Raw genomic sequence first — 27899 nt, 5'->3', positions numbered from 1 at the left:
GGTACATGGGATTCTTACATAGTAAGAATCTGGTGTCACAAGCAGTATGAGCAAGTTCAAGTGTAGGCTGCGTATGAAAGAAGTCTTTTTTTTCCTGCATCTTTCCCTCTGTCAGCACCTGTGTGGTAGGGGCTGCACCAGGAATGAGATCATGTTGATAAATATAATGTGATACGAAGAAGAAAAAAAACCCTCTTTTTTGTGCCAGTGAATCTGTTCCTTGATCCTGTAGTCTTGCAGTCTTAGCACGTCAGAAGGGAGGAAAGCCAGTACTTCTGCATCTGGTGGCAACTCCTGTGTAGACAAAGCTGTCATTCAACAACTGCTTAAAGCCAAGTTGTAGAATCTACATGGATGGGATGTCTGAAGCTGCTGTTGTGGATGGATAAGCTTTTCTACTGTTTTTATGAAGAATAACTTTCAGAATCATACACTTTGGTGTATGGCATTGCCTCATGATTTTTACTGTCTGGCTGCAAGATTATATATAAAAATACTGGTTGGGTATGTGAATGCAAACTTTATAAAGAAAACTTTCTGTGTCATTGTATTTCCAATAGAGGTTTACGCTTCTGTCCGCCTTCCACTAAAAGCAAGGGCAAAAGCTTATTGGTTCAAAGTTGCTTTCTAAAACCCTCTAATTCTTTAGGTATGGATTCAACAAATCCTCTACATAAACTTGTTTGTCTATGACAGTCACAGTGACATTACTTTTGTTCCTTCTTTGTTATTTTATCAATAAAACAGGTTTTACAGTGTATAGTAAGTATACTTCTTACATTAGCATTTCAACATGGTGCCTAGATGTTTGAAAATGAATATAAAATTATACCTATTTGGATATTAAACCCTGTAATTTTTTTTATTTGAGACTCTTTTAGAATAGTTACTTTTAATGTGGTGGTTAGTACTGGAAAACAGCATGTATGCCTGTTCTGATCTTTTTGTGTATAGTAAATATGAGCTATTTTGAGGTAGCATCTTATTTTAAAAACTGGGCAACTATCTTGGGTTTGTCACCATATCCTTGGGTAGAAAGGTACAGACAGCAGCATGAGATCAGTGCATAGCAACTTGTTTTTCTTTGATAACTTGTTTGCATATGGAAAAGAGAGAGTTTTTATTAGGTGAGTTTAATATTCTAATCTTCTGACTTTTTTCTCTTTAGGTTGCAGCAATCTATAAAGATTCAAGTATTGGAAATCTTATAAACATAGTTATTGTAAAATTAATTGTAATTCACAATGAACAGGTAGGAAAAATAAATATTGAAAAGATTTCTTTCTAATAGAAGAAACAAAGTACATGAATTAGCATTGCAATTCCTAAGTTCAAAATGTTTAGTTTTAAATACAAAATGTTTTCTTAAACTCTGAAAGTTTGTTGGTTTGGTTGTTTGTTTTTTTTTAAATAGGAGACTAAATGTCAAATGTGCAGTTAATTGCAGAGCCTGTATCTTTATTTAGTGCCTATATTTCCCCATCTCTATATTAGCACCTCTTGTTGGCCTAAATGGATGTAAATCAGATAGTATATGAAAGCTTATGGCATAACTACATGAAGTGTTGTTATATGCATGGAAACATAGCAGGGAAATGACAGTTTTTATAGAGGGTTTTGGTGGAGGGTTTTCAGCCTTAACAGCTGTAATATTTTAAGATTGTGAGAAGTATATGCTTTTCAAATACACAGTTTTATAATTATTTACCATTGTCTTCTCATGATATTTTTTTAAGATTTAACATGGGGTGCATGCTCACATACATTGATTCTAATAATGACTTCTTGTGACTGATTACTTATGACTAAATTAAGACCCGACCCTGCAAACAAATTTGTGTGAGTAATATGGAGTCCTGACGACTTCCTTTTCCATGCACAGTCATTGTTTTGCAGATTAGGGGCAAAAATGAAAAAGCAATAAGTGGAAGTGCATGATTTTAAAACTCCTATTTGGTTTTTTGTGCCATTTCTTGCACAGGAAGGTCCAGCTATCACTTTTAATGCCGCTACCACTCTTCGTAATTTTTGCTTATGGCAGCAAACACAAAATGCTTTGGATGATTCTCACCCTTCTCATCATGATACTGCTGTTCTTATCACTAGGTACAGTATCTGAAATAGCCATAATTACTCAGCTAGGTAAGACAAATGCTCCAGTTTCTTTTTTACATCATCATTTTTTAGCTATTCCACTTTGTTCATAGATAACTGAAGTGGGTAAAGACACTCTTTCACTTCTCAAACCACTGATTCTCAATATGCGAGCAACTACTGAGGTAGTGCTATGTTGGTAGCTACCCATCTGATGAACATTTCATTAAAGATAATGGAAATAAATTAGACTTAGAGCTGTTACAAGGAAATGAAGTCTCTGTATGCATATGTGATCAGGACAGGCTGTTGTACATATTAGAATCAGATGCAAGTTGCAGTGACAGTCAGCTCTTGATAGCCCAAGTGTAATTAGAACTACCAAAAGCTTACCAATGGAAAACATTTAAATGTTAATATGCCCTCAGTGAAGGTTCTGATGTTCATTCACTGAAATATATTCTCTCTGTGCTGTTCTTTGTCATTATTTTGTTTCCCCCAGTGTCCAATTTGGGCACACGCCAGTACTTCAAACTGTTTGATATTTGTTTGGAATTTTATGTTGTTGTTTTGGCAGATGGTCCACTACATAAGGTAGTTTCAAGTATACTGCAGTCTGTACCTTTTTCAGCAACGTTTCATGCTTGATCTACCTTCTGCATTGTAGAGAAAGAACATAGTACTTGAAACTTTGTTCTTTGCAGGCTAGATAGAAAGCAATACTGTGATCTTAGTCTGGTGAATTTAGATTACTTTTCATTGAAATGCAGATTGCTTGAAGGGACTGTAAGATTAAAAATTGAGAATCAGATTTGCACTTGCTGTAATTAGTATAGCAACAGTGAAATACTTTAAAAATTGTCTTTTATTTGCTTTAATGATTTTAAATAAATCTTTTCCTTCAAGGGAAGATATCTGCAGAGCTAGAGAGAAGTGTGATACTCTTGGTGAGTTGGTTTTTTTTCAATTAGTATGATTTTATAACAGAAAATCTATAAAAGAATTCCACTGTTGGGGGGGAGGCGGAATAAATTAGGAATAAATCAGAAAATAGATGCAAAGTTTAAGTCACACAGACCAAAAAAAAAGTCAAATTCTAAATGCTGTTCTGCCCTGGCACGTACTTTGGTGCCAAGTGGTTGTTCATTTTATGTAAATTTGCTGCATAGTTGAGGCATGACTTTAAACTCAAGTGCCATAGTGCTTGTTTATAGAGGCACACATGAAAATTCATTCTGTTAAGCTTTTATATAAGGATTCAATTTTGCAGGTTTAGCAGAGCTAGGTACAATGTGTGACCCACTACGCAGCTGTTCTATAAGTGAAGAAAATGGATTGAGTGCCGCTTTTACTATAGCGCATGAGCTTGGACATGTGTAAGTAACTATTTCCCAGCAGGTAAATTTTTGTTTCCTTTTGAATATGACCAGTTTCCAGTGATGGACTCTACCTTTCTAAGAGGGCACAGTCTGCTACATCCGTTTAGGACAGTTGTTAATTTTGCTCTTTTCATCGAGCCAGCCCTGCCCACCACCTAGAGGCAGCAAAATTGTGAATTCTGTAGTCTGGCTGGTTGGAATCTTGAACTATGGGAGATACTGGCCATACAGCTGTATTTTGTCCTTTAGTCATATGAACTGGTTCGGACACTGGGACAGATATTTTACTTGTGAACATAGTCCTGATAACTCCAATTGCATTCTAGCCTGACAGGAATTTACCTTTAAGCAAAGACAACTGTTAATATAATGCAGAAATATTCTGTCTTGTGTTTGATCCTTTCAGAATACTATAGAGTTACAGAAAAAGAAATACTTTACACAGAAAAATAAGAGGAGATGACAGCATTTTATTTTATGAAGCATACCTCATCAGTGATGGCAGAAAGGTGTTATACTCTAGCTCCATGAGGTATGCCACAGTGTAGGTAACAATGATGTTAGACAGCTCAGTAGCTAGCTTCTTGATTTTCATGTGCCTGGAAGTTCATTTGTCATGGTGCTTCAACTGAAATACAAAATAAGTGTATTGCATAAACATGATGTTGACATGCTCTGCAGTTTGTTTTTGTTACAAAGTAAGTTATGATGTGAATATTGGGGTAATATGTTACAGTCTACTGATGGCCTGTATATTCAGATGAGGAGAGGCATTGTTCATTTGAAGTGTCATACCCCCAAAATACTAGAATTTTTCTGGTGAGCTAAAGAACTACATAATCATAAAATTCTTGCACTGCCTAGCTATCTATATATACACATGAGGTCCAACACAAAAAAAAGCCCAAACCCTAGACTAACACTATAGCTTGGGAACCAAGAGTGGAAGAGGGGAGACAAAGAGGTGGTTGTAGAACATTTTCTAACCTATCACGGTGAGACAAAGCTCAACTTGATTGCTTCACTCAGTACAAGTGGACACAGGTTCAAATATAGATGTCTTCTTACCTGTGGTTGGAAAATGCCAGTGTGCAAGACTGAACAGTGAGTTAAAATCAAGGTTTCCTGTGAAACAGAAGAAATCCATGATAAACTTTTCAATTAATGTCTGAAGCTTATGGTGAAGAGATCCCAAAGATCAAGTTGGTGCTCAAAGGAACTGATTTTCTGTCGGTAGAAGATGTGAAAACAAAAATGATGGAAATCCTCGACAGCCTTTCAGAAAATGATCTGTGAAATTGCAGCATCGTATGCAGCTGTGTGTCAACTCAGATGGGAACTATTTTGAAGGTGATCATAGTCGGTTTTCTTAACTTGTTAAATAAAAAAGTTACAGGCACAGTCTAGTTGGTTTTTTTTGTGTTGGACCTTGTGTGTCTGTGTGTATATAATAATAATAATAAGGAGCATTTTGGATAAGGAGAGAATTTTGTAGGGTATTCTAAAGATACCTATTGCCATAATGTCAGATAGTCATAGTGAGTGAGTCATATTAAATTTTAAGGCAAAAATGAAGTTAAGTTTGAAAATAAACTCAAAACTCATACATTTGCTGCCACAACAGAGTTTCAGTTAATTATTGCTGAATTTGTTTTGGAGTTTGTCTGTTTTAATTTTTAGATTTAATGTGCCTCATGATGACAGTTTCAAATGTAAAGAAGCTGGAATTAAACATCAGTACCATGTGATGGCTCCAACTTTAAATTACCATACAAGTCCATGGACATGGTCAAAATGCAGTCAAAAATATATCACTGAATTTCTTGAGTAAGTTTCAATGTAATGCTGTGGGTTTTGTAGGTTTTGTGGGGGGTATTTGTTTTTTGTTTTCAATTTCATGTCTTTCTGGGAAGTATTTTACAGGTATTTCTTTAATACCAATTTGTGTTGTTCTTAGGTTTGACCACTGACTTGTAGGGCCTTGGTCCTCCAGAAAAATATATGTATTTAACTCTGTGGAGGGTTCATGACTTTGTTAAAGTTGAATTCAACACGTGAAGCTAAGATTATTAATTTTTTTTAATATAGTGGTGTTGGTTATTGAAAATATCTTTACTGTGATTTTAGTGGATCAGAATAGACACTGTATTTTCAGAAGTTTTTATTTAAAAAAATAAGTATCAGGTATAATTTAGGCAGTACCCTCTTTTTATCCTGTAAGAATATGGAAACGAGAAATGACAGCCAGAAAGCAAAAGAACTCAAGCGTTCTTTGGTGGATATAATGCAGAATCCATAAAAGAAAATCAAGTGACCTTGTTTATTTTACTAATTGTAATGAAAGTCACTACATAGGCAGGTAGGCATGCAAACCCTTAATTCCACTGAGACATGCATGTGTAAGTCTTCTGTGAGTAGGCTCTCAATGAATTAAGAGTGATTTATTCACATTTTGTTCTTGTTCTTACAACAGTACTGGTTATGGTGAATGTCTGCTAGACAAACCTAGTGAAAAAATATATGATCTTTCATCTCAGCTGCCTGGGGCAATGTATGATGTCAACAAGCAGTGTGAACTTATGTTTGGTGTTGGGTCACAGGTGTGCCCATATCTGGTGAGTGAATAACACACAAATCATGCTCAATTTATGCTAAAAGAAATATTGAAGGCTGGGTTTAGAAATGATATCTCAGAACTTCTGGTTTTGGAAGAATTTTGTCCTGAAATATGTCAAAGTTCAGATTCTGTTCTGTTGAAGAGGAAGGAGTTCAATGGAGAGCATTGCAGCTCCATCTGCTAGAAATATATAGAATTAAAAAGTAAGATGAAGTAATTTTGAATTGCATATCTGTGAAAGTGTTAATTCCTTTAGAAGATTTAAAGCTGCATAAATTTAGGCTTCCGGAAGCCACTGAAAGGAAATTATTTCAACATTTTCTACAGATGTTTTCACATTATAGCTCCTGTCTTACATTAGCAGTATTTCTTATCTGCTTCTTTTAGTACTTTTTAAAAATGTATAACTTGAAAGTTAATATATGAATACAAATGTTTGTCACAAATATTTGGTCCAAAGTGTAGATTCCCTCTACTTTATAAGAGTCAACTATTTTCATGCCTATAAGAGTGTACAATCTGTATATTTTTAAAAAAATTTCTTTAAAGCAAAATTGGGATCAGGAAAGAAAACTGGGGTAAATTAGTACTGACACAAGCTGTGTTCTCAAAACTTAATGTGGTGAGTGCAATATAAAATAAATACAAATATAACATTATGGCTTCATTCGTTACTGTCAAGATGTCATATAGAGTTAGATTTTGGACCAACTTGTCAAATATCTCTACTAGTGCTGCATGGCTTATTGGAGCTTTTTAAAGGAGAGAATTTAAGATCAGATTCAGACTGAATTAAGTGGAGCTTTTGGTGAGGTACAATGTTGTTTAGGAGCAGTCAGGCTTTATGGGAATGTTATAGAAAAGTAAAGGGGGGATTTGAAGACTTGAAGACTGCTTTACACATTTGTAATCCATAAATGTTAATTGTCCATTAAGAGTCTTTTAACAATTTGAAAAGAAGGCTTTCTTCTTAATTTTTTAGTCAGTATATTTGTAAGAAGAATTCCAGTTAAAGTCTTTATCTGTCCGGCTATACTCAAACTGTGTTGCATAATCTCAATCATAACCTCTTACATACTTTTAAATTAAATTTTCTACTGAATTAGAAAATGAGGTTATCCATTACTTCTAGTGGAATCAGTTTAAATATTCCACGTTCCCACCTGGCCTTAAGCAGAATCCATTTTGGTTTTGTTGGGTTTTATTTTATTTGGGTTTTTTTTTTTTGAGTCTTATCTGTGAAAGTGCTAGTACTAGTAGCAAACACTAAGCTCATGTAGGATGAGAAAACAATAAATGTAATCAAACCAATATGTAAAATTGTGTTTAATGTACAGCAAAAGTAATCTTGTTTTCTTTTTAGAAACAATGCAAACGTTTATGGTGCACAAGCACAGAAGGTGTTCACAAGGGTTGTCGTACTCAGCACATGCCTTTGGCTGATGGAACAGTTTGTGGTATGGGAATGGTAAGCCTTCATGTGTTTCTTGGTGCTTGTGTATGACAAAATTGTTGATTTAAATAAAGATTAGTGCTTGCTGTGGCAATAGTGCCCCTGTAGCACACTGATTGTGTGAACAGTATCTACCTGACTTTACCTGCGGTTTCTTTTAGTCCTGTAAATGTCGTGTTATGTAACAGAAGTTGTCTATTCAGAGTAGTTATAAATGTTTATAGATGCCACATTTTCTTGGTTAAAAACAGCTGGGAGACCTCAGGGAAAAGTTGCCATTCTTCCTTCTGTTTAAAAAGTTTGGATAATTCATGACAAGCTGTTTTTTTGACTCCTTGTTAATGCTCTGAAGTTGAATTTCCTGGGAAAAAGATACCCCAAAAGCGTTTCCCCCATTTTATCTTGTTGAGGCTGTTTCACTGAACCAGAACGAATTAAGTATGAGTGTCTTAGATACAGGAGTATGCTATTTTATTTATTTTTTTTTAATTCAAGGAGGGTCTTCCTATACCCTGCTTGTTGGTTTATTTGGTAAACAGCATTTGGATGATGAGAGTGCAGCTCACTACTTCCTCATCTGGAAGTTTTTGAATGCAGATATTAATCTGTATCCTCTGAGGATATAACCTGTCTTGGAAAATCCGTAAGGGTCATGAGTGTCTGATTAGTAGATGTCATCAAGGAACTTACAGAACCTTGATAGAAACAGAAGTACTGGTGGAGGCTATTGAATCTAGAATTATCAGTGAAGATACGAGGGCTTTAGTTTTGGATTTGTATGTGGTTTGGGAAGTGAAAACTGGGTGCTTGAGTTCTTTGCTGATCTAATCTTTGGTTTCTAGATGTCTCAGTTCACCGCCAATGAGTAGAAGTATTTTCTTACCTATAAGGGGATTGTGAGAATAAATACTTCAGAGTTTTTTTACATGCTGAGATGTGACAGTGATTATCTTTAGTATGGCTGGTTTGTTATACTGAGCTGCTTTTAACAGCGTATTTTGGCAGCTTCAAATGCTGTGGGAACCATGTTAATTTTTTACTTTTTGATAGTTTTATAGGTTCAAAGATGATTAAAAATATCTAATCTAATTTCTATGTATAGTAGGCTGCTACATTTCACTCAGTAATTACTGAATTTTCCCTAATAACTTTTAATCTTTACAGACTGGCTTTTCCTTTTGGTAAAACAGATAGTAGTGAGGATCTTGAAAATATGGTCTTTAAGGGTAACAGTTTAGTGGGTGAGCTGTCTCAAATGATTTCTTTCCCTTCTGCATGATTAGGAAAAGTTATTTGAAGCTTGCAGTGGAAGCTTTCCTTGATTAAATCCTATGCATACAGCTGGTTTTATAGAGTTTATTCCATTTTTCAGTCAGTCACTGATCAGAAAGGAAGTTCATCTTTTATATAAAACTTCATGTTTAATCTTTACATTCAATTGACTTGATTCTAATTTGCCAACAGCAGATGACTTCTTTTATATAAGAATACAAAAACCTATTTTATGCAATTACTGCAGTGAAACCAGTTCTCTCTAGGAAGTGAAGAGCTAATTACAGTCATTACTTCTGAAAGATGTAAGAAAGAACAGCAATTAATCTGATAAATTGTCATCTGTTCTTGTCTAAGGGACAAGCTCCTTTCAAGCTCAGTCAGCAAGTTTCTGTTGATGTTAATAGGAAAAGGACATGGCGACTAGTAATTGTAATTAATATTTGCTGGCAAGCTAAATATATTTGGCATTTGCAGCATTTTTGCTGTGATGAATAGGGAAAAGATCCCTTTAAGACATTTGTAATTTTATTATCTGCTTTTTAAACTTAGATTTGACAATGAGTTTATTTTCACAGTAATCTTTATTTTTTTTCTTCAGGTTGTATGTCTAATTAGTGGATCTTGCTCTGTGACCTGCTTTATCTTTCTTTCCACAATTGTAAATTGTAGAATATCAGACTCAAGTGAATGAACTTTTCTTAGTGCTTGCATTTCCTAATCTTCCTGCCATATGTCATCTATCAAAATGCACGCACATTGAAAGAGAATTATGTTTTGTGTGTCTCATGTTGCATACAATTGTGGAGCTCAACGACTTCTTACGTATAATATTAGAACATACGGGTAGCATTTTCTTTAAACATTAAAGGGAAAATGCAGCCTAATATTTCAGTGTCTTATAGGAAATAAAGGAAATGTTTTCTTGAGAATTTGAATATTTCCTGTATCTATAGAGTTAATATTATTGGTTATCTAGAATTAATATTACTAAAATCTAAAACTTTGTTCGTCCTAGGGTTACTTAGAAAAATTAATTGCTTGTCAGGCTTCTGCTGAATTATCTGAAAATTTCTCTTCACTCTCTCTTTTATACAGGCCGAATGTTTAGGTCTGACAGTAGCCTATAGGTAACTATTCTGCTGTCTCTGAGAACAGTTTCTTACTCCATTGATGTTCACGCTGTGTCTCATCACTTCAGGTGCTTTTAGTTTGCCTGTTTGCCTTCAAAAAGATCCATAGGAAGTCTAAGCTTCTTCTGCCAGCTTTTCTAACAACATGTAAACCTTCCCTGAAGCAGAGTATGTGGTCCTTAAATTCTTTGACCTGTTTGGTACTTCAGAAACAAAATGGTAGTAGATACATGGAGATGTGCCGTATGTAAACATATACTGAGTTTGCAGTGGTGAATTTTTCCACCTCATACGACTGTTTGTCATTACTTGAAAGTATATCTGGTGGGGTTTTTTTGTGAGAGATATTATTAAATACAAAGGAATGCATTCCTGGATTGTCATACTAAATACAATTATATGATATAACCAGAGTATAAAGATTTTATTGAAATGTTATTTTTTTTGTGTAATGAGGCATAATGGCATGAAAGATATGAAATAGTTAGTGCTTTTTCATGTCTTGTCTCTGTAATCAAAGTTACTATGGGATTATCTTCAGAATTAAGAACAATGTGTATGATTAGGCAGATGTAGCCTGCTCACTGCATGCCACAGTGAATTTCATATATACAGTTGTAATTTTTGTTGCTATGGCATAAGCTGTATGTACAAACCAAGAGCATAATACAGCTCAATAAGGGAAGTATTTATATGCTGCATTGAGGACCAAGATACAAGAGACCCCAGGTACTGCAATATATGAGAGTTATTTTCTGTTAGTTCAAGCACACAGTGAAATATTTGTCTTTTTGGTCTTCAGTTAAAGCATTAGTCTTATCATTAAAGAAGTGATGAGCTGGCCAATTTGCTGGATCATTTAAATGACTGTATGACAAGATAGATCTAGGGTTCTTGTTCTGTGATTCCTTTGGGCTTGAAAACCACCTTGAATGGTTATATTCTTAGAGGAAGGCATTTAGGGCTGAAAAGATAAGTCCCATGTGCAAGAGTTGGTGTGATGAAGAATTATACAGGCAGGCAATTTTCTTGCCAAGTTGGATTAGGAACTCGGGCAAAACTCAAAGGAGAATCAAATTCCTGTTTTGAGAGCAAAATGATTGTTACCATATGAAAGTAAGTATCAATGTAATAAAAGGATACATTAATGAGGAAAAAATGGCTTCTAGGAATTATTATATGCAGTGATAAAACCATTGAACAACATCTGAATCTTGTATTGTTCAGATACATTCATAAAGATTGTACACATATTTTGTATGTTCAGCAAAATTTGTTAATTGGTAGTTCCTACAATAAATTTGTAACATAATAACTCTTGAAATTCTATGCAATGTGTACATTAGTTTTAAAAAGTGCTGGAGTCCTGCAATTATTTTCATCTGTGTATCCAGAGGTTCTTGAATTGTTCTACATGCCAAGGACTTTAATTACCAAAACCATTCTAGGCTTTCAGGTAATTCAAAGCTGGTTTATGTCATGGAGAGCAGAGAGGCAAAGCCTAAGCTTCAGAAATAACAAGCAATTGAGTTGATATAATCCATTCTGATTACTCTAGTGACTGATCCATTTATGCAGTGCAGGGAAGGATGGAATAAGCCAATCTGTCTATAGGACTAGGGGAATCCCTCTTGAAAACAAACCTAATGATCAGTCTAATCCTGAGTCTGTAAACAGTCATCTAAAATAAAGAGTCCTCTCTATTGTGTAAGAGCATTGACCCCATGTAGTCTGTACTGCTCAGTGTCTTGTCTCCAGATGTGGGCAGTCTTTGTTACTTCAGAGAATGTTTGAAGGACAAAGTTGAGGGCGTATTATCCACATGGAAGTCAACAGGAGACATAGTGCTGACATTATAGTATCTTATAAATATTCTATTTTATTACTTAAACTGTTCCACTATGCTTCAATCAGATACACCACCTGGGATTTTATAAAGCATACAAGTGAATTAGAATTCCAACTGCCGTAAGTGAACAATAGGATTAGTGATGGTAATTCCTGCTGTTTCTTTGGAAAAAGTTACATGTACACCAATCATAAGATTCTCATTTAGGCTTTTTAGTCCTGTAGTTTTTGAGTACCTACCTAAGTGGATTAATATTTGCAAAGTCAGGGACTTGATAGTAAATACTTAGAAGCAATAGACTGATCACTTGATTCTTCTGCGAAAAAAAAGATAGTAATTAAAACTTTCTATAATTAACAGTTTACAGGTATGGGGTCATGAAGTCTCATAACTGACATGAGCACAACAGAATAGCTTTGCAAACTTTGTCTTCTTAATAATATAAATTCCAGCAGGTGAAATGGAAATTGCACCTTTACATAAGCTTTTAGTTGAAAACAAGTGGTTCTTCAGCAGGAATGAAGTCTGAGATAGCACAGCAGTCATTGCAATGCAGTATCTTGATATAAGCATTATTATTTATTTAAACATTAAAGTTAGTGATAGTAAATTTAATAAATTAGTAGTAAATATATTTTTTGTAAAATATAAATAAATAAAAATATAAAATATTTTTCACTTGGTTTTGTAGATGTAAAAGTCTGAGGTTAAGGATGAATCTATAGCACCATCTTGCTTTAGAATAACCAAGAGCTTAAATGCTTGAAAATCTGTGTGCTTTTCCCAAACAATCCCACTAGGTTACTTAGCTTTCGGAATATTCAAAGCACTCTGAAATTCTTGGTGATTTATCGTTGTACCTTTTCACTTTTTGTGTCAGCGTGAATTTTCATATTAACTTGGAAGAATCTCATACATATAAGATGATTGTAAGCCTATTTTTGAAGTGCATGAAAACATATCAGGAATTCAGGATTTTGAGATTCTTATGTAGTCATTTGAATAAAGGAACAAGACCTAAAGATGTATTCAGCATCCAGTAGCTTTTATAGACAGCAAAGAACTCTTTACAGCATTTTTGAAAATACCACCCCTGAGTAAGATACCTTAAAGGAAAATGAACATTTTAGAAAACGTTCAGACCCAGATTAAGAGCAGTAGGCTATTACATGTTGTTTTTCTGTGCCTAAAATACGGAGTAACTTTTGCTTGACTTACAAATCCTATTTTATTTGTCAACTCTGCAGCACTGTCGCCATGGAATTTGTGTCAGCAGAGAAATGGAGACACGTCCTGTAGATGGAGAATGGGGACCTTGGGGACCTTATAGCTCATGTTCAAGAACTTGTGGAGGTGGAATCAAGAGCAGCACCAGGCTGTGTAATAGACCAGAGTATGTTTTAAATTGTTTTACAGTAGTGCTTAATGAAGATATTGCAACACAATGCATTGGTTCAAAACAAATTGAAGGCATTGTGGTTTACACAAGTTACTTCAAGGCACCAATGCAAACAATGCTTACTTCAGCTACAGTTGAAAAGGGTTAAGTCTACAGACTCTAATACACAGACAACTTTGAGATTACTCTTGTCTCACAATTATATTATTCATATTTGTAGGTATTTCTAAGGGCTTATTTTGTCAGAGTCTATTTTTTTTTCTAGCTTTACTCTAAATGCTGAGGGTTTCTTTAGACATTGAGGTGCTTTCTTTGGAGTAAACTCTGCAAAAAGGAATATATATGTTCCCTGGCAATCATTTTAGTGAAACGCTTGATTTGCTTTGATTGAAGTTTTTTTCACACTGTGACCACTAGGCATGTGCACAAGGAACACTTGTTACAGCAAAGTCATTTACAACTTACCTTTATAATGAAAAAATTCTATTGACTGTATAATTCAGTGTGGTTTTCATTCTCTGTAGTAAAAATCAATGAGAACTTTACCCTTAACTTCTCCAGGAGAACCATAGCTGCAGCTTGGCTAGTTTCAGGGCTTTCTAGAAAGTTATGTCATCTTGATGTTATCAGTGGGATGAATGAGCCTCAAACTACCCCAGGTTATTTTGTTTTCTCTGATGAGTAAGAGGTGGTAGATTTCCAGACAGATATGCATCTGTCTGTCTTTAGTAACTGGTAGTATCGATACGCTATTGATTTATTCTTTTTTTCCTTCCCAAGATACTGAATTATTGTGCAGCAGGGCTTATAACAGGAAATGTGTTTTAGGCATTACAGTAAATGGTGTGTTTCCCACGATTTTCCATTTTTAGTTCTTTTGATCTCTAAACTGAAACCAGTTTCTACACAGCTTTTTCAGCTCTGTCCCCTTTCATTGTCACTGTAAAATAATAATTTTAAATTACTTCTTCACTTGGATATAAATGTATGCACAGCGCAACAGAAGATAAGAGTTGTGTGTGGGGAAGTCAGTAACGATGCAGAGTGCTGCGTTAGATTTTTTCTTTAGATTGGTGGCTCAAGGCACTTATGATGGAAAAGAGCGATTTTAGAAACTGAGTGTGTTCTACATTTACCTGTTTTTCTTAGACCAAGAAATGGAGGAAAGTACTGTGTTGGCCGCAGGATGAAATTTCGATCATGTAATACCGATTCATGTCCAAAAGGCAAAAAAGATTTCCGGGAGCAACAGTGCTCTGAATTCGATGGCAAACACTTTAATATCAATGGTCTTACATCTGCTGTTCGCTGGCTTCCAAAATACAGTGGTAGTAAGTAATTATACATTTTTTCAATTAACAAAATAAAAATGTTACTTTAATTGAAGTTTTACAACAGACAAGATACCTTTTGGATTTTCTTTCCAGTTTCTATGAAAGATCGCTGTAAACTTTTTTGCCGAGTTTCTGGAACAACGTCCTACTATCAGCTGAAGGACAGAGTTGCTGATGGTACTCCCTGTGGAGCAGAAACCAATGATCTCTGTGTTCAAGGCTTATGCAGGGTATTTAAACTTATTAATTTTTAAAATCAATTTTAACAGATGGTAAAAGTAGACATTAAATATTTATCCTAATAACCATTATTGAAAATATGTGCAGCAAGATGTTTTGAATTTACTGAAGTTAATTTTAATCCCTACTGAATTTAAGATCTGGAAATGGAAGTAATTAAGTGAAGAACATACAGTATGAGAGTTAATATTGTCCAAGTAAGCAGAAAGAAAGTGATCCAAAATTGGCATAAAATATACATGCTGTGTATTTATTGATGTCATATTTCTGCTATCAAAGAATTCTAAGAAGTAGAAAATGCAAGGGTAAATAGATTATATATTTATTATTTCATTGCGAAAGGAACTAATCCTTGAAAGGGATCATTTCAGCATTCTTTACTTAATAGCAGTTATGGAAGTGCCACAAGATTTTGTTGGGAGAAGCAAGGTGCTATGTTATAACAACTCAAGACTTTTTTTGTCAAGTCCAGAGTGTTTTGCCAATTGCAGTGGAACAGTGAATTTGGATGAGGAGAAGATACGGCCTTTTTTATAGTGTGGAATCAAGATGAAGGAAAAAATGCCAGAAAGTGATTCTGTTTATCATAATTTTTTTAAAAGGAAATGTAGGTAAAGATACATAAGCAAAAATTGTGCTTATGCTAGTTTGACCAACACTGTGTATGTGTATCCCTTTGCTTCTTTTGCAGTAATGACAGACTTTAAAAGAATTGATGACCATGTACACATGTATAGTGCTTTTAGGACTACAAAATCTTTTTATTCTGTTACATATTCTTACACAGTTGATGTAGTAAGTGTATTTGGATTGTACATTCTTAGTACAATAGCACTACTGTGTTTTGACTTTACATCATAGCACCCAAAAAACCTAAAAGGCTTTTCCCGAATTGCCAAAGAAGATCAGATACATACAGTGATTAAGAACATTTTTGGAGAATGGGAAGCTTGCATTGTTTTGATTTTTTTCCATTGGGCTGAGTGATGCAGAGCTATTCTATTTTTTTTTTTTTTTCCTAGCAAGCAGGCTGTGATCATGTTTTGAATTCCAAGGCAAGGCGAGACAAATGTGGAATCTGTGGTGGTGATAATTCTTCATGTAAGACTATTACAGGTACTTTCAACAGTGCTCGTTATGGTATGTTTTGGTTTTGTTTTGTTGTTGTTTTTTGTTTTGTTTTATTTTTTAAAATTTTGATGCTTATTTCAGTATGGTTTAGAAAAAGTACTTTAAAAGGAAGAAAGCTTCCTGCTTTGCACTTTGCTTTCTCTTGTCTACAACACCATGCAGCTGAAGGAGTTACTCCAGTATCGCCTTTCAGTTATGTAAACGGATAGCAAGAAGTCTGTGGTGTGAGCAGCTGAGGAGGTTCCTTTTTTCCTATAGGGGAAATGATAGCCTGTGAATTGTGAACATTCTCTTTCCAGAGAACATGGGCAGCAGCATTTGTTCCTCTTCTTTGGCATGTAGTTGAATGAGAAACTTCTGACTAACCCTGGTAATTTCTATTTCTTTCATTTAGTTCTGTAATAGGCCTACTGATAGTTCTTATATATGTAGTCCTTTCTGGGAGATATGGAGAGGCTATTGTATGTGTTTAGCAGTGCAGTTAAGTAATTAGAGCATAGATCATAAGCATAGAAGTCTTCACGTTAATATCTGATTCCTAAAGGCTCTTTCATGCTGCATCACTGGTTAAGAGAGACCACAGGCAAAGTGAAAATGACACCTGGAGAGCTGCCAAATAAGATCTTCATAGAACAAAGGAATTGCTGGTTGAAGAGGAAAGTATGCCTAGTATCCTGTTGAATTTTTTTTTCCTGGTAGAGGGCTTGCAGCAAGCAAAAGGACCGAAAATCTTCAAGGTTGGATACAGCTACCATTCGCCTAGAGAAACATGTAACATTTCTTGTGTCTGTCCTGAGAAGCTGGAAGAAGACACAACCAGCTATTAGGGACTGGATTTCTGAACATGTGTTCAAAGCACTGGAGGAAAAGGATGTATTATTTTGATAATTCTGGACTGTAAAGGACTGTCAATTTTTTTGTTTTCCACCACTATAAAAGATCCTTTTGCTTATTGGTAGCACAAGAATTCTGTTATAAATACATTTGATGGAAGTGACCATTACATTAAAACTGCCGTTTATACAGTTATGGTTAGGACTGTCACCCACTGCTGTTTATCAGCTTTGCATTGTTGCAGACGTATTTGCTTCTAAATGAAGCTGGAGGAAAAAAACACATTTTGGGATGAGGAAAACCTTGATTTATTAATCTGTTTTTATACTGAGTTGAGTATTTTAAATTAAGTTTGAATTCTTGGAATTCTAGCATATAAAAGATGATACTGAATAATAGTACTAGACGGCTTGCTAAACATTTAGGATGGTCACTCAGGTGTGCTCAGGTAGGAGTGCAGCAATGCAAACAAGAGATTGTAGCTAGCTGATTGCTGCAGTGTGAGTATAAATAGGGGGCCTGTGACATCCCAAGGCTAATAACTTAAAACATTGTCTGAGGAAATGTTCTCAAAAAATTCTGAGTCAGGATCACGAGATAAGTATGCCAAAGTCTGTATGCTTCATCTTTTTCTTTTAACTCCACCTGGTCCCTTTCCATAATTACATGAGTCATTTTATTAAGGCAGAATTTGGAATTGGGCAGTAGCAGCCTGTGGTATGTGCTTGTATTCATGGAATTATAAAATTGTCACTAAGTGTTTAAAGAGTAGTGAAACCATCTTCAGAAATTCATTACCGTGAAGTCTAATTTACTTAGCTACCAATATAGGAAATGGTAATCTAATTGTGGTCTTCCAGTACCTGAAAGGGACCTACAAGAAAGCTGGAGAGGGACTATTCATAAAGGCTTGTGGTAAGACGAGAGGGAACTGATATAAACTGGAGAGGGGCAGATTTAGACTAGACATTTGGAAGAATTTCTTCACCGTGAGAGTGGTGAGACACTGGCACAGGTTATCTAGGGAAGCTGTGGCTGCCCCATCCCTGGAGGTGTTCAAGGCAATGTTGGATGGGGCCTTGGGCCTCTTCTAATCTAGTGGGATCACAGAATCACTAGGTTGGCAAAGACCTCAAGGATCGCTGAGTCCCTGCCCATGGCAGGGGCGTTGGAACTAGATGATCTTTAAGGTCCCTTCCAACTCGAACTGTTCTATTTTATAGTTTCGTCCCATATTTTGTCATACATAACGCTGTTACCACAATGTCTTCAGCAAGTGAGATGAGGGCCTTTCAGTGTGTTTGGGGTTTCTTCTCATTATGTTGAAAGACTGACTGAAGGCTGTGTGTTTACCCAGAGCATGCAGCGTGTCAGTTTGCAATTGCAGTGCTGCCCCCAGCTGGTAAATGTGTTGGGCTTGTGAGAAGTTTAAATGTTCATTTAAATGCACAGCACAGTTTTAATAGATTAAAAGCACCACGAAGTTAATGGATTATGAAATTGAAAAGGCTATTTCGATTCAAATTTTTACCCATAGTTAGCCACTCACCTCTAAAGTTAAATCATGGCAAGACTGTTGAACACAGCAGAATAAATGGAAAAGTTAGCAGAGGTTATATTAATGCTTCAGATTGCATGTTTGTGTTAATGATTTGTTTCCAATGTTTTCCATACTCAGGTTTCTTAGATATAAGAATCCTTTTGAATTTTTGATTTAGCATTGTGCAAAACAACTTTTTTTTTTTTTTTTTTAACCTGTACTTATGTGCGGAGTGACAGTTCTCCATGCACCTTATTTTGTTAACTTACAACAAGGCTACTGTAATAGTAGTTGGAGGTATTACAAGAAATATTACTCATTCATGAAGCATTTGTATTTTGAAGGGAGCACACTAGGGTAGCATTTTCAATAGGAGAAGGTAGGTCAAGGACGGTTAGTTTATCTGATCTATCTACCTATGTGTATGGCCTGCAATACTGCAATATTTGAGTATTTAGAGCTCGTTCTCTAGAGTGCTGTCATAAAATAATGTTGTGAGACAGAGAAAAGCAAACCCAATTGTATAAACAGGGAGTGGAGGTACTTGTTGTAAGTAAATTTGTCTGAAAAAGTAAATGACTTATTCAGACTTGTATAAAAGTTTTGTGGTTAAATTGTGAGGAGCCACAGTGTTTTCTGAGTCTTACTTGATACACTTGACTACTTCCTAGAGTTGCATGGCTCTCTAAAGACTTTTCTGAGTAGATGGAACTCAAGTTATTGGTTAAGTATTGAACTCATATTTCTGAACACAGGAATGAATTTTAATGACTTCTAACAGCAAAAATTTAATATACATGAAGATATTCACATTTCCTTCCTAAAACTTGGGGGCGTTCAGCAGTGGCTGTCACTGTTGCACTGTAGGGTTTTGTGAATAAAACTAGTTAAACATATGTTCATATTTACTCGTATTTGACTATTTTATTATATATAATTAATTTATGAATAATTACATTGCAGGTTACAATGTTGTAGTAAATATTCCCAAAGGAGCAACAAACATTGATATTCAGCAGCACAGCTACTCAGGGAAGCCAGAAGATGACAACTACCTTGGTAAAAGCCTCCTGTGTATAACATTGATGGATAGTTTTTCTGCTCTTGCCAGAGGTCTGCTCTAGATGTGTATTATCTCAAGTCTGATAAAGTCCTCAGAGCAAATATCTCACAGAACACACAGCCTTCAGTCACTGGCGCTAGCTGCCATTTCAGATAGAGTAGAGCCTGAATAGTATACCTTTACTAAAAATTTTACTTTATTATTGTCATTTAATTCTTGTTATTAATCTTGATTATTGTAAATTGATCATCATTTTAAATAATTAGTATTATAAATGCTTAATAATTTGCTTTATTTTTACTTTCTTCACTAAAAGTAGCTCTTGCAAATACAAGGATGTGGGCTGTAGAATAGGTCAGAAAATCAGATAATTATTGTTTCCTCCCGCAGTTGCAAAACTTAACCAAATTTAAAAGTGTTGACTACAGTCAGCCCTTCAGCAGAACAAATATTTTTAAAGTAGTGTTGTTAGATATAGAGAAAGTCCATGACAACTGCTTAGGTGAAAGTTACTCACAGTTAGGGTTGAATTCATACATTAGAAACTGTTTGGGACAACTTTAAAGTATTACACATGCACTAAAATAAAGCTAAGTGTTGATGAAAAGATATATTATTAAGAGTTTTTATTGGTAGAACTTTTTAATTTAATAGCTGCTTTATTTCCAATATTTTATTTTACTTGTAGCTTTATCTGATATTCATGGAAATTTTATCTTGAATGGAAATTTTGTTGTAAGCATGTCAAAAAGAGAAATCAATATACAAGGAGCCATTTTTGAGTACAGTGGTTCAAACAGTACGATAGAACGAATTAACAGCACTGATAGAGTCGAAGAAGAGCTAACCTTACAGGTGCATGTTTACTTTTTTCATAAGTTTGAAAATTTGCTACATGATCATTATGTTCATAATTTTATGTTCAAATTCACTGAAAAACAGCTATCGTTTTATTTCAATTAAGGTTTTGTGTGTAGGGAATTTATACAGCCCTGATGTGCGTTATTCATTCAGTATCCCAATAGAAGACAGAAGCGATCTGTTTACGTGGAATCCTTATGGACCCTGGCAAGACTGCAGCAGGATGTGCCAAGGTAATGTGAATTCTTTTGTCACCAGAATTAAAGATCTTATGGCATTTAGGAAGGGACTGGTGTTAAGTACTCAGGTTTTTCACCCCGGCTTGTAGGAAGGAAACTCAGCACTCTCAGTAAACCTTAGATGTACAGAGGCTTTAAGGACAGAATGGCTTCTGGTTTTGGTTTGTCGTTTTCAGTATTTATGCAATGCATTTCTATATTCAAAATTACAATTTTATTCCTTTCTTTTGTAGCCATAGTAATGGTTTATTAAAAAAATAAGGTTAAATCAAGTGCAGTGCCTCCTCAGAAAGCAGTTACTGTGTATCTACTAATATGTATTAGGCTTTGTTATCCTATTTCCAGATGATCACAGATGAGTCTAGTGTCTTTCATGTATACTTATTTGATTTTTTTGGTTATTTGCTACATGGAGTGAATGTATTTAAAGATATATTTTACAATTGTTTAACTGTTATTCCATAGGCCATTCCAGTGTAAAAATAAAAAGACAGTATGTATGAAGTGTATATACATATAAAGAGTATGTACACAGGTGTATTTGATACTCTTAGCAGCAGGTGCTAGAAATCCTTGTAGATATGTTATGGTGAGTTTCTTCTGGTTTTGAGTCAAGTTTTAGATGTGCCTTTGTGTTGGAGAAGTAGAGATCTGTCAGATGTGGTATGTCTCCAAGCACTCCAGGTCTTTTAGGTACCTTATGACTGAATTTTCTGCTTCCTTAAAGAGAAGGATCACAACCTGTAGGTTAACATGGTGGTTTGAATACTTGTTAATTAGCAAAGGAAAGATTTGGAATACTTGACTTGATAAGTAAATGAACTGTTGCAGTTCTGCTGGTTTCATAAAGTTGATGTCCTTATAAGACTACTGCAGTCCAGCTGGGAGATGGTGGTGGTGACTGGGATAATATTGATCTCTATCTGGAATGCAGTCAGCTGCTCAAAGCAGCACATTTGTGAGGATTCTGTTGTATGCAACAGCTAGTGTTAACAGGGTGTCTCAGTTAAATTCCTAAATGTTTAATGGAATCCATTACTATAAAAATACACTCTAATTTCAGCCCTTTATTTGCTTTCTTTTGCTTGTTTCTTTTCAAGGTATTCGAAGAAGAAGAATGATATGCATACGTAAAAGTGATCATGTGGTAGTGTCTGATCAGAGATGTGAACTTATACCTGCTGTACCAGATGTCTTTGAGAAGTGTAATACCGAGTGTGAATTAAGGTAAAAAGAGGTTCCTAAGTGGTGAAGCTATTTTGGTCTTAGATATTTTTGTTATCAGAGATTAAAACAAAGTAATTAAGATTGCTTTATCCTCTGTCCCTCTACTCCCATCTCTCTCATCCTTCTCATCATTCCTTCTTTTCATCAAATCTTTTGGTATAACGGGTTTATACATTATGTTTGCACCTTTGAATCTAAATAGAACTAGTGTATTTTTCTAATTTTTATTGGTAAAATACAAAGTCTTCTGTTAGGATTGTGAATCTATTCTATATATCCTGGTACAAAAACTTGTATTGCTGAGCAGAATACTTTTTTGACCTGACTTGTATCCGCAACTGGAACTAATTTGAGGCAGACTTGTGTTCGCACTCCAAGAAAGCCTACACTGAAGGATTCAGAAGATGAACAGTTAGAGTTCTAGCTTACATTTTTCAATGTCACCTAGGAGATTAAGACAAAATATCCTTTAAATTCAAAAAAGTGTTTTTAAACCTGAGTCACATTCTTTGATATTGCTTTTAAAATTCCTGTGATGAGATAGATTTTACAGTTTTATGTGTTCCCTAAAATGCAGATCAGTATTTACATGACAATTCGTGGCCCATTCTGAGTGCTTTATTCACTGTGGTTTTATTTTTTTAAAACAGAGTTAGTTTTCTATAACACTTTCTCCTTGTAGGTGGCACAACTTTGGCAAAAGTGACTGCACATCAAAGTGTGGCCCAGGGTACCGGTCTATAGAGATCCACTGCATGAAGTACTCTATTTCAAAAGGAATCAGTGCTCCAGTGGATGATAAGTACTGTGCTGATCAGCAGAAACCACCAACCAGAGAGCCCTGTCACGGTGACTGTACGTTAACAAGTTGGCACTACACAGAATGGTCAGAGGTACAAATTGAAAGTCTTATAATTGTACCGTTGTATTTCTGGTTAGCATTCATATCAAATTTTTATCATTTTATATCCCATTTTTTATTTGAATTAACTCAAAGAAAATAATGTTTGACAAATGCAGATTTGTAGGAGGAGCTATTACTAATATATATAAATATATATTTTGGCAAATTCCTTGTATTTTTGTGAGAGACTGGCTAAATTGTTGGTGGCTTAGTTTTGGAAGTCAGCAGAGAAGGTCTGTTGCTTACAGGTGTATATTTTATTTACAGACTTAATTTAGTTCTGAGAAAAAGAATGAGTATAATTTCACCTTTAATCTGCAGTAAAGAGTTGTGTCTTGGAACTACTAAACAAAGTGCCAGATTTCTGTCATGTTGTCGCACCCCGAAAGGCTGACAGAGTAAGACCCAGAATTGTATTTAAATATTCAGTTTATTACCTATAATGTTACAATTCTAAGTCAAGACTATAAGCTTACGTTTAGACTAAAATTAGTATCCTGTAAGGGTTTGGGAAGGACCATACGACCTGTACAGAGTTCAGTGATAGAGTCTTTAGATGTTTCCTCGAAGCTGCTGCGAGTGAAGTTTCTGCAAACGCTCTGGTTCGGTGTCCATGGGTTGCAAACGACGTTGTGGTGGGGGGAATGGGGTCTCAGGCCAGCTGAGAGGGAGCTCCGATTTCTGCTTGCTCCTGTCAGTCTTTTATAGTTCGTTGTGAATATCTGGGGTCCCAGTCGGCCCAATCTTATCAGTAGTGCCAGTGATCTGAGAAACAATGGATTGCCGCGCAGCCCCCACCAGTGTGTATCAGTCCAGACAATTCTAGGGTTGTAGATCAGGATATTCCCATTGCGAGGAACTTATAAATCTTATTAATAGTTTTGTTTTTGAGGACCACTTCTGAATCTTGTTTTGTTTCACAGTTAGGCTGTATATCCACACACCTGTGTTGGTATGTGGGAGAGAGGGGTCTCATGGGCCAGTTTGATCATTCTGAAGGCAGAGTGGCAGAGACATAATCGCCCATTATCCCAGACTTATTTTTGCTGCACAGATGGGCTTTGAGATGGCCGCTGATATGGAGTGGCCACCAGACCTCCGTACGGTTCCGTTCCACATCGCTGACTCGGTAAAGCAGGAGCCCGCTTCAGCAGCTTCTGACGGGGGGAGGATATGTCACATGTGAACACATTAGCAGTCTGTGGATTAAATGTAGGATACGTTTGTCTAACACAATGGTTACTGTCTTTCATCTTTATACTGACAACTTATTTTGACCTGGTTTTATTGTATTGTGTTTCCTGTCTCATATTATCTATACACCACAGTGTTCCAGGAGCTGTGCAAGAGGTGTCAGAACTAGAGAAGCTTTTTGTATGAATAATTTGGGTCGTCATCTTCCAGACAGAGAATGCCAGGAACTTCCGAGAATTGTAACACAGAGTTGCAATGAATTCTTATGCCCAAGCTGGTCTGTTAGTGAATGGAGTGAGGTAACAAACCATGTAAAATTTAAGTCACCTCTGGTCCTGGTCATGAATATTAGCATAAGCTGCTTTAAAAGTTTGGGGTTTTGTTCGGGCTATTTTGGGGTAAGCTGATACTGAACATTCGGAAATCCTAGGATTTGGCTGATATACGTGCCAGGTGTACAAATGACATGAGAACTTCTGGAAAGTACGCCTAGAATTTATTTTGTTCTGAAATTTCATTACATTAAGATGAGATAGTGAAGCTGCTTAAAGTGCATCTGTCTACAGTAATAGGCTTACCTGCCTTTTTTAATGAAGCAATGAGAACCATCCAGGCAACAGAAGAACAAAATTATATCAATTTTGTTATAGACTACCTAGCTATAAAAGATTAATCAATAGTTTAACCATTTTTCCTGTGAAAGCTGTGATATGTGCACTTGTATTTTAATGGAAACAAATTATCTGTACATTGTTCTTGTAAGTTCTTTAAAAACTTAATAATGATTTATTTGTGTTAACATTTGGGTTGGTGTTTACAGGAAATGTAGAGTTACTAAAAGAACTAATCTTGGTGAACTGTTTACATTCTTGAAATATTTTTGTTATTTATGCTATCTCTGAAATCCAACAAATTACTAAAAGAAAATGAAGCTATTAATGCAGATTCATGTCCTTACGAAATTAATGACTTATAATTTTACAGTGTCCTGTGACATGTGGCAAAGGAATGAAGCATCGTCAAGTATGGTGCCATCTTAATGATGAACAACTGCAAGATGATTTCTGTAATCCAGATGATCGACCAGAATCAATAATACCATGTGAACTTCATGAATGTGCATCTTGGCAAGCAGGGCCTTGGGGATCAGTGAGTACATAAGAATTCCTGGCTTCTTATTTCCTGGTTCAGACTATGAATGATCACGAACTGATACCTTTTACACATTTTATAGAATCATAGAATAGTTTGGGTTGGAAGGGACCTTAAAGATCATCTAGTTCCAACTCCCACTAGACTAGGCTGCCCAAGGCCCCATCAAACCTGGCCTTGAATACCTACAGGGCTGGGGCACCCACAGCTTCCCTGGGCAATTTATTCCAGAGCCTCACCACTCTCATGGTCAAGAAATTCTTCCTTATGTCTATTCTAAATCGGCCCCTCTCCAATTTATAGCCATTGCCACTAGTCCTATCACTACAAGCCTTTGTAAACAGTCCCTCTCCAGCTTTCTTGTAGCCCGTTCAGGTACTGAAAGGTCGCTATAAAGTCTCCTTGAACAAGCCCAACTCTCTCAGCCTGTCCTTGTATAGGATGTGCTGAATCCTAGGCAGTTACTTTAGTTGAATTGATTCATATATTTATTTGCTCCTCTTGGCTATCTAACTGGTGATTTAGGAACAACTGTCTATAAGTTACATGTCCAAAATAGTCTTTGACCCTGACCCATAATCTCAACGGTGCTTTTACACAAAGATGGTTTGGTTTTTTTTTTACACATAAATGTTTTATATCTCCAGAATAATGAAAATATAAACAACAAACAGCCTAGATGAATGGGACAGGTAAAAGACAAAATATTTATAGGTGTGTATTTAAGTGGTAACTTTTAATTAAGTTCATAGAAGTGTGTATGGTAATAGTAGCAGGCAAAAAATTAGTACTTTTTTATGTTTTGTTTTGATCTTCTGTCATAAAAAATCTGCTATCTCTTTATGTGAAAGTGCTGTTGAAAAATATGTTCTTGTTTGCAATGATGCTCATCTAATGTATACCAGAGTGGCTTCAAAATTCAGGAAAAAAAAAAAAAATTAACTTGCAAAGGAAAACGTCACCTAAAAGACGAAAAATAATTAAGAAATATTAAGGTACACTATTTCATGGAGCTTTCGTAAAATCAAATTACTTAAACCAACAGAACCTTTGGATTATTCAGTGTTTCTTGGATGCTAGTGAGAATTCATAATTGAAGATCAAATGATATTTATTCTTTTACATATAGCTGGTTAGTGAAATACAGAATAAATATACCTTTGGAAATTAAGTGTATTTTTAATTTAAGCATTTCTTTTGTGTAGAACTTTTCTCATGTAGCAATATTAAAAAAATAATTCAGTCTCATGATATAATTCTTCTGAATAAAAAAAAATTTGCTGTGTATGGCCTTGCTGGAATAGCTTTTACAAGCAATTTACCAATCCATGTCACTGGAGCAGCACTTTCCATTGCATTTTTTCCACTCTTATCACCTGGTAATAGCTGTTGAAAGCCTGAGTTTTTACCAGTATTTGTGCTTGAACTGCAGTGTTTATAGGTTGAGATTTATGTAGTAATATTTTCAGCCATCTAACATTTTAGGTGCCTTTGGGTGTGCTCTTAGCAGACTCTGTAGTGAAGGGAATAATACTTAACTGCTGCAGTTAGTGATTCATTTGGAAGCCACCCCTTGCTCCCTCCCACACATTCTTTCTGTACCCAAGTTTTTATAACTGAGCATGACATTACATAGCATGGATTGTCTCTTTGATCAGTTCAGGTCAGCTGGCCTGGCTATGTTCCCTCCCAATCTCCTGCCCTCCAGTCTACTCACTGCAGGGGGCAGAAGGGAAAAAAAGAAAAAACCTTTATCCTACACAGGCACTGTTCACCAAGAGACAAAATATTGGTGTTTTATGGACACTGTTAAAGCACCTCATGGGCTGCCATGAAGAAAGTTAATACCATCCCAGTAGTCATTCCTATTTATTCCGAAAGGAGTTTTAAAGTAGAAAATGTAATTAAAAATAAAATTTGTTTAGAAATAGTGCTATTTCACATGTATGAAATTAACTTTTAACAGTGTACTGTAACATGTGGACGTGGATACCAGATGCGTGCGGTCAGATGTGTTACTGGGACCTACAGAGTTATTTTGGATGATGACAGGGAGTGTAATGCTGCTACTCGTCCTAGAGACAACCAAGTAAGTTAGAAAATACCTTTTAGTTGATTATATTTTTTAGTTAGAAGCATCTAAATGCAAGTGTTGTCTGCTGACTCTTTGAGGGAACTTCCAGGAAATGAGTTCTGAAAGGAGAAAAAAATACTGACACTATCTGTTTTTTTCCCTTAACTTCAAATTTGACCTAGGGAATTAGAGTAAAATAAGAGTAGTTTGGAAATTGGAGGTTTGAAAATTCAGTGTATGTTTGAAGGAGTCCAGAGGCCTTTGATTATTTGCGAGGTGGAAGGTCCAGCAAGTGGATTGTTACAAGGAGACTGCTTCCCATGATATTTCGTAATAGCAACTAACTGTCTTGGTATCCTCTAAAACTCTGCTCACATATAGTTCTTAGAAGAATCATATGGGTACTGGAAGAAAGCTTTAGTTGTTTTAATAATACTAATTCAGAACTGTGTAGACATGTATTAGGATATAAGATGGTATTGATATGCTTTTCCTTTTTGACTCAGTTTACTTAATTTTTCAGAAGAAATGTTTTTAATACAGTCAGTGGGTTTACATTTAACTAAAAGGAACTGCTGTCGTAGACGCTATGTATTAAATGTTGATCTGGTCACCAGATTGATACATCTCATTTCACAGAATCACAGAATCACAGTTATATCTAGCTAAGCTGGTAACCACATACCTTCTTGAAGGCTTACTCTGCTTCTTGTCTCAAGGAGAAGAGGGGGGAAAAAAGGGATTCTGTAGTCCAGAGTGAATCCCTCACAAGTTACTAGCGCTCTAGTGGCTTCTTTAATAAGATTTGAAAGCATAAAAGCAGAGTAATTGGTATAAATTTATTTCCACTTACAGGTGAAAACACTGAGTTTGAGTATGCTTTGTATTTTGAGTTGTGGTGCCACTTTGC

General features: G+C 35.6%; 1 protein-coding gene across 1 annotated transcript in view; it reads left to right on the top strand.

Annotated features, from left to right (window-relative positions):
- Nucleotides 1-27899, top strand: part of ADAMTS20 (ADAM metallopeptidase with thrombospondin type 1 motif 20) — an 84029-nt gene that overhangs the window by 25286 nt on the left and 30844 nt on the right. The window contains exons 4-22 of the mRNA XM_069866147.1: nucleotides 1169-1252; nucleotides 1982-2106; nucleotides 3001-3041; nucleotides 3365-3470; nucleotides 5154-5300; nucleotides 5947-6088; nucleotides 7454-7558; nucleotides 13045-13190; nucleotides 14346-14527; nucleotides 14624-14760; nucleotides 15793-15910; nucleotides 19239-19334; nucleotides 20027-20193; nucleotides 20303-20432; nucleotides 21539-21665; nucleotides 22348-22558; nucleotides 23898-24062; nucleotides 24748-24912; nucleotides 26882-27004. Coding sequence (XP_069722248.1) covers nucleotides 1169-1252; nucleotides 1982-2106; nucleotides 3001-3041; nucleotides 3365-3470; nucleotides 5154-5300; nucleotides 5947-6088; nucleotides 7454-7558; nucleotides 13045-13190; nucleotides 14346-14527; nucleotides 14624-14760; nucleotides 15793-15910; nucleotides 19239-19334; nucleotides 20027-20193; nucleotides 20303-20432; nucleotides 21539-21665; nucleotides 22348-22558; nucleotides 23898-24062; nucleotides 24748-24912; nucleotides 26882-27004 — 2517 coding nt within the window. The remainder of the gene's footprint in view (nucleotides 1-1168; nucleotides 1253-1981; nucleotides 2107-3000; nucleotides 3042-3364; nucleotides 3471-5153; nucleotides 5301-5946; nucleotides 6089-7453; nucleotides 7559-13044; nucleotides 13191-14345; nucleotides 14528-14623; nucleotides 14761-15792; nucleotides 15911-19238; nucleotides 19335-20026; nucleotides 20194-20302; nucleotides 20433-21538; nucleotides 21666-22347; nucleotides 22559-23897; nucleotides 24063-24747; nucleotides 24913-26881; nucleotides 27005-27899) is intronic.

The sequence above is a fragment of the Phaenicophaeus curvirostris genome, chromosome 1, assembly GCF_032191515.1.
Source record: "Phaenicophaeus curvirostris isolate KB17595 chromosome 1, BPBGC_Pcur_1.0, whole genome shotgun sequence".
In the NCBI taxonomy this organism is placed as follows: domain Eukaryota; kingdom Metazoa; phylum Chordata; class Aves; order Cuculiformes; family Cuculidae; genus Phaenicophaeus; species Phaenicophaeus curvirostris.
The sequence above is the reverse complement of the archived record's forward strand: the minus strand, read 5'-3'. Positions and strand labels throughout refer to the sequence as shown.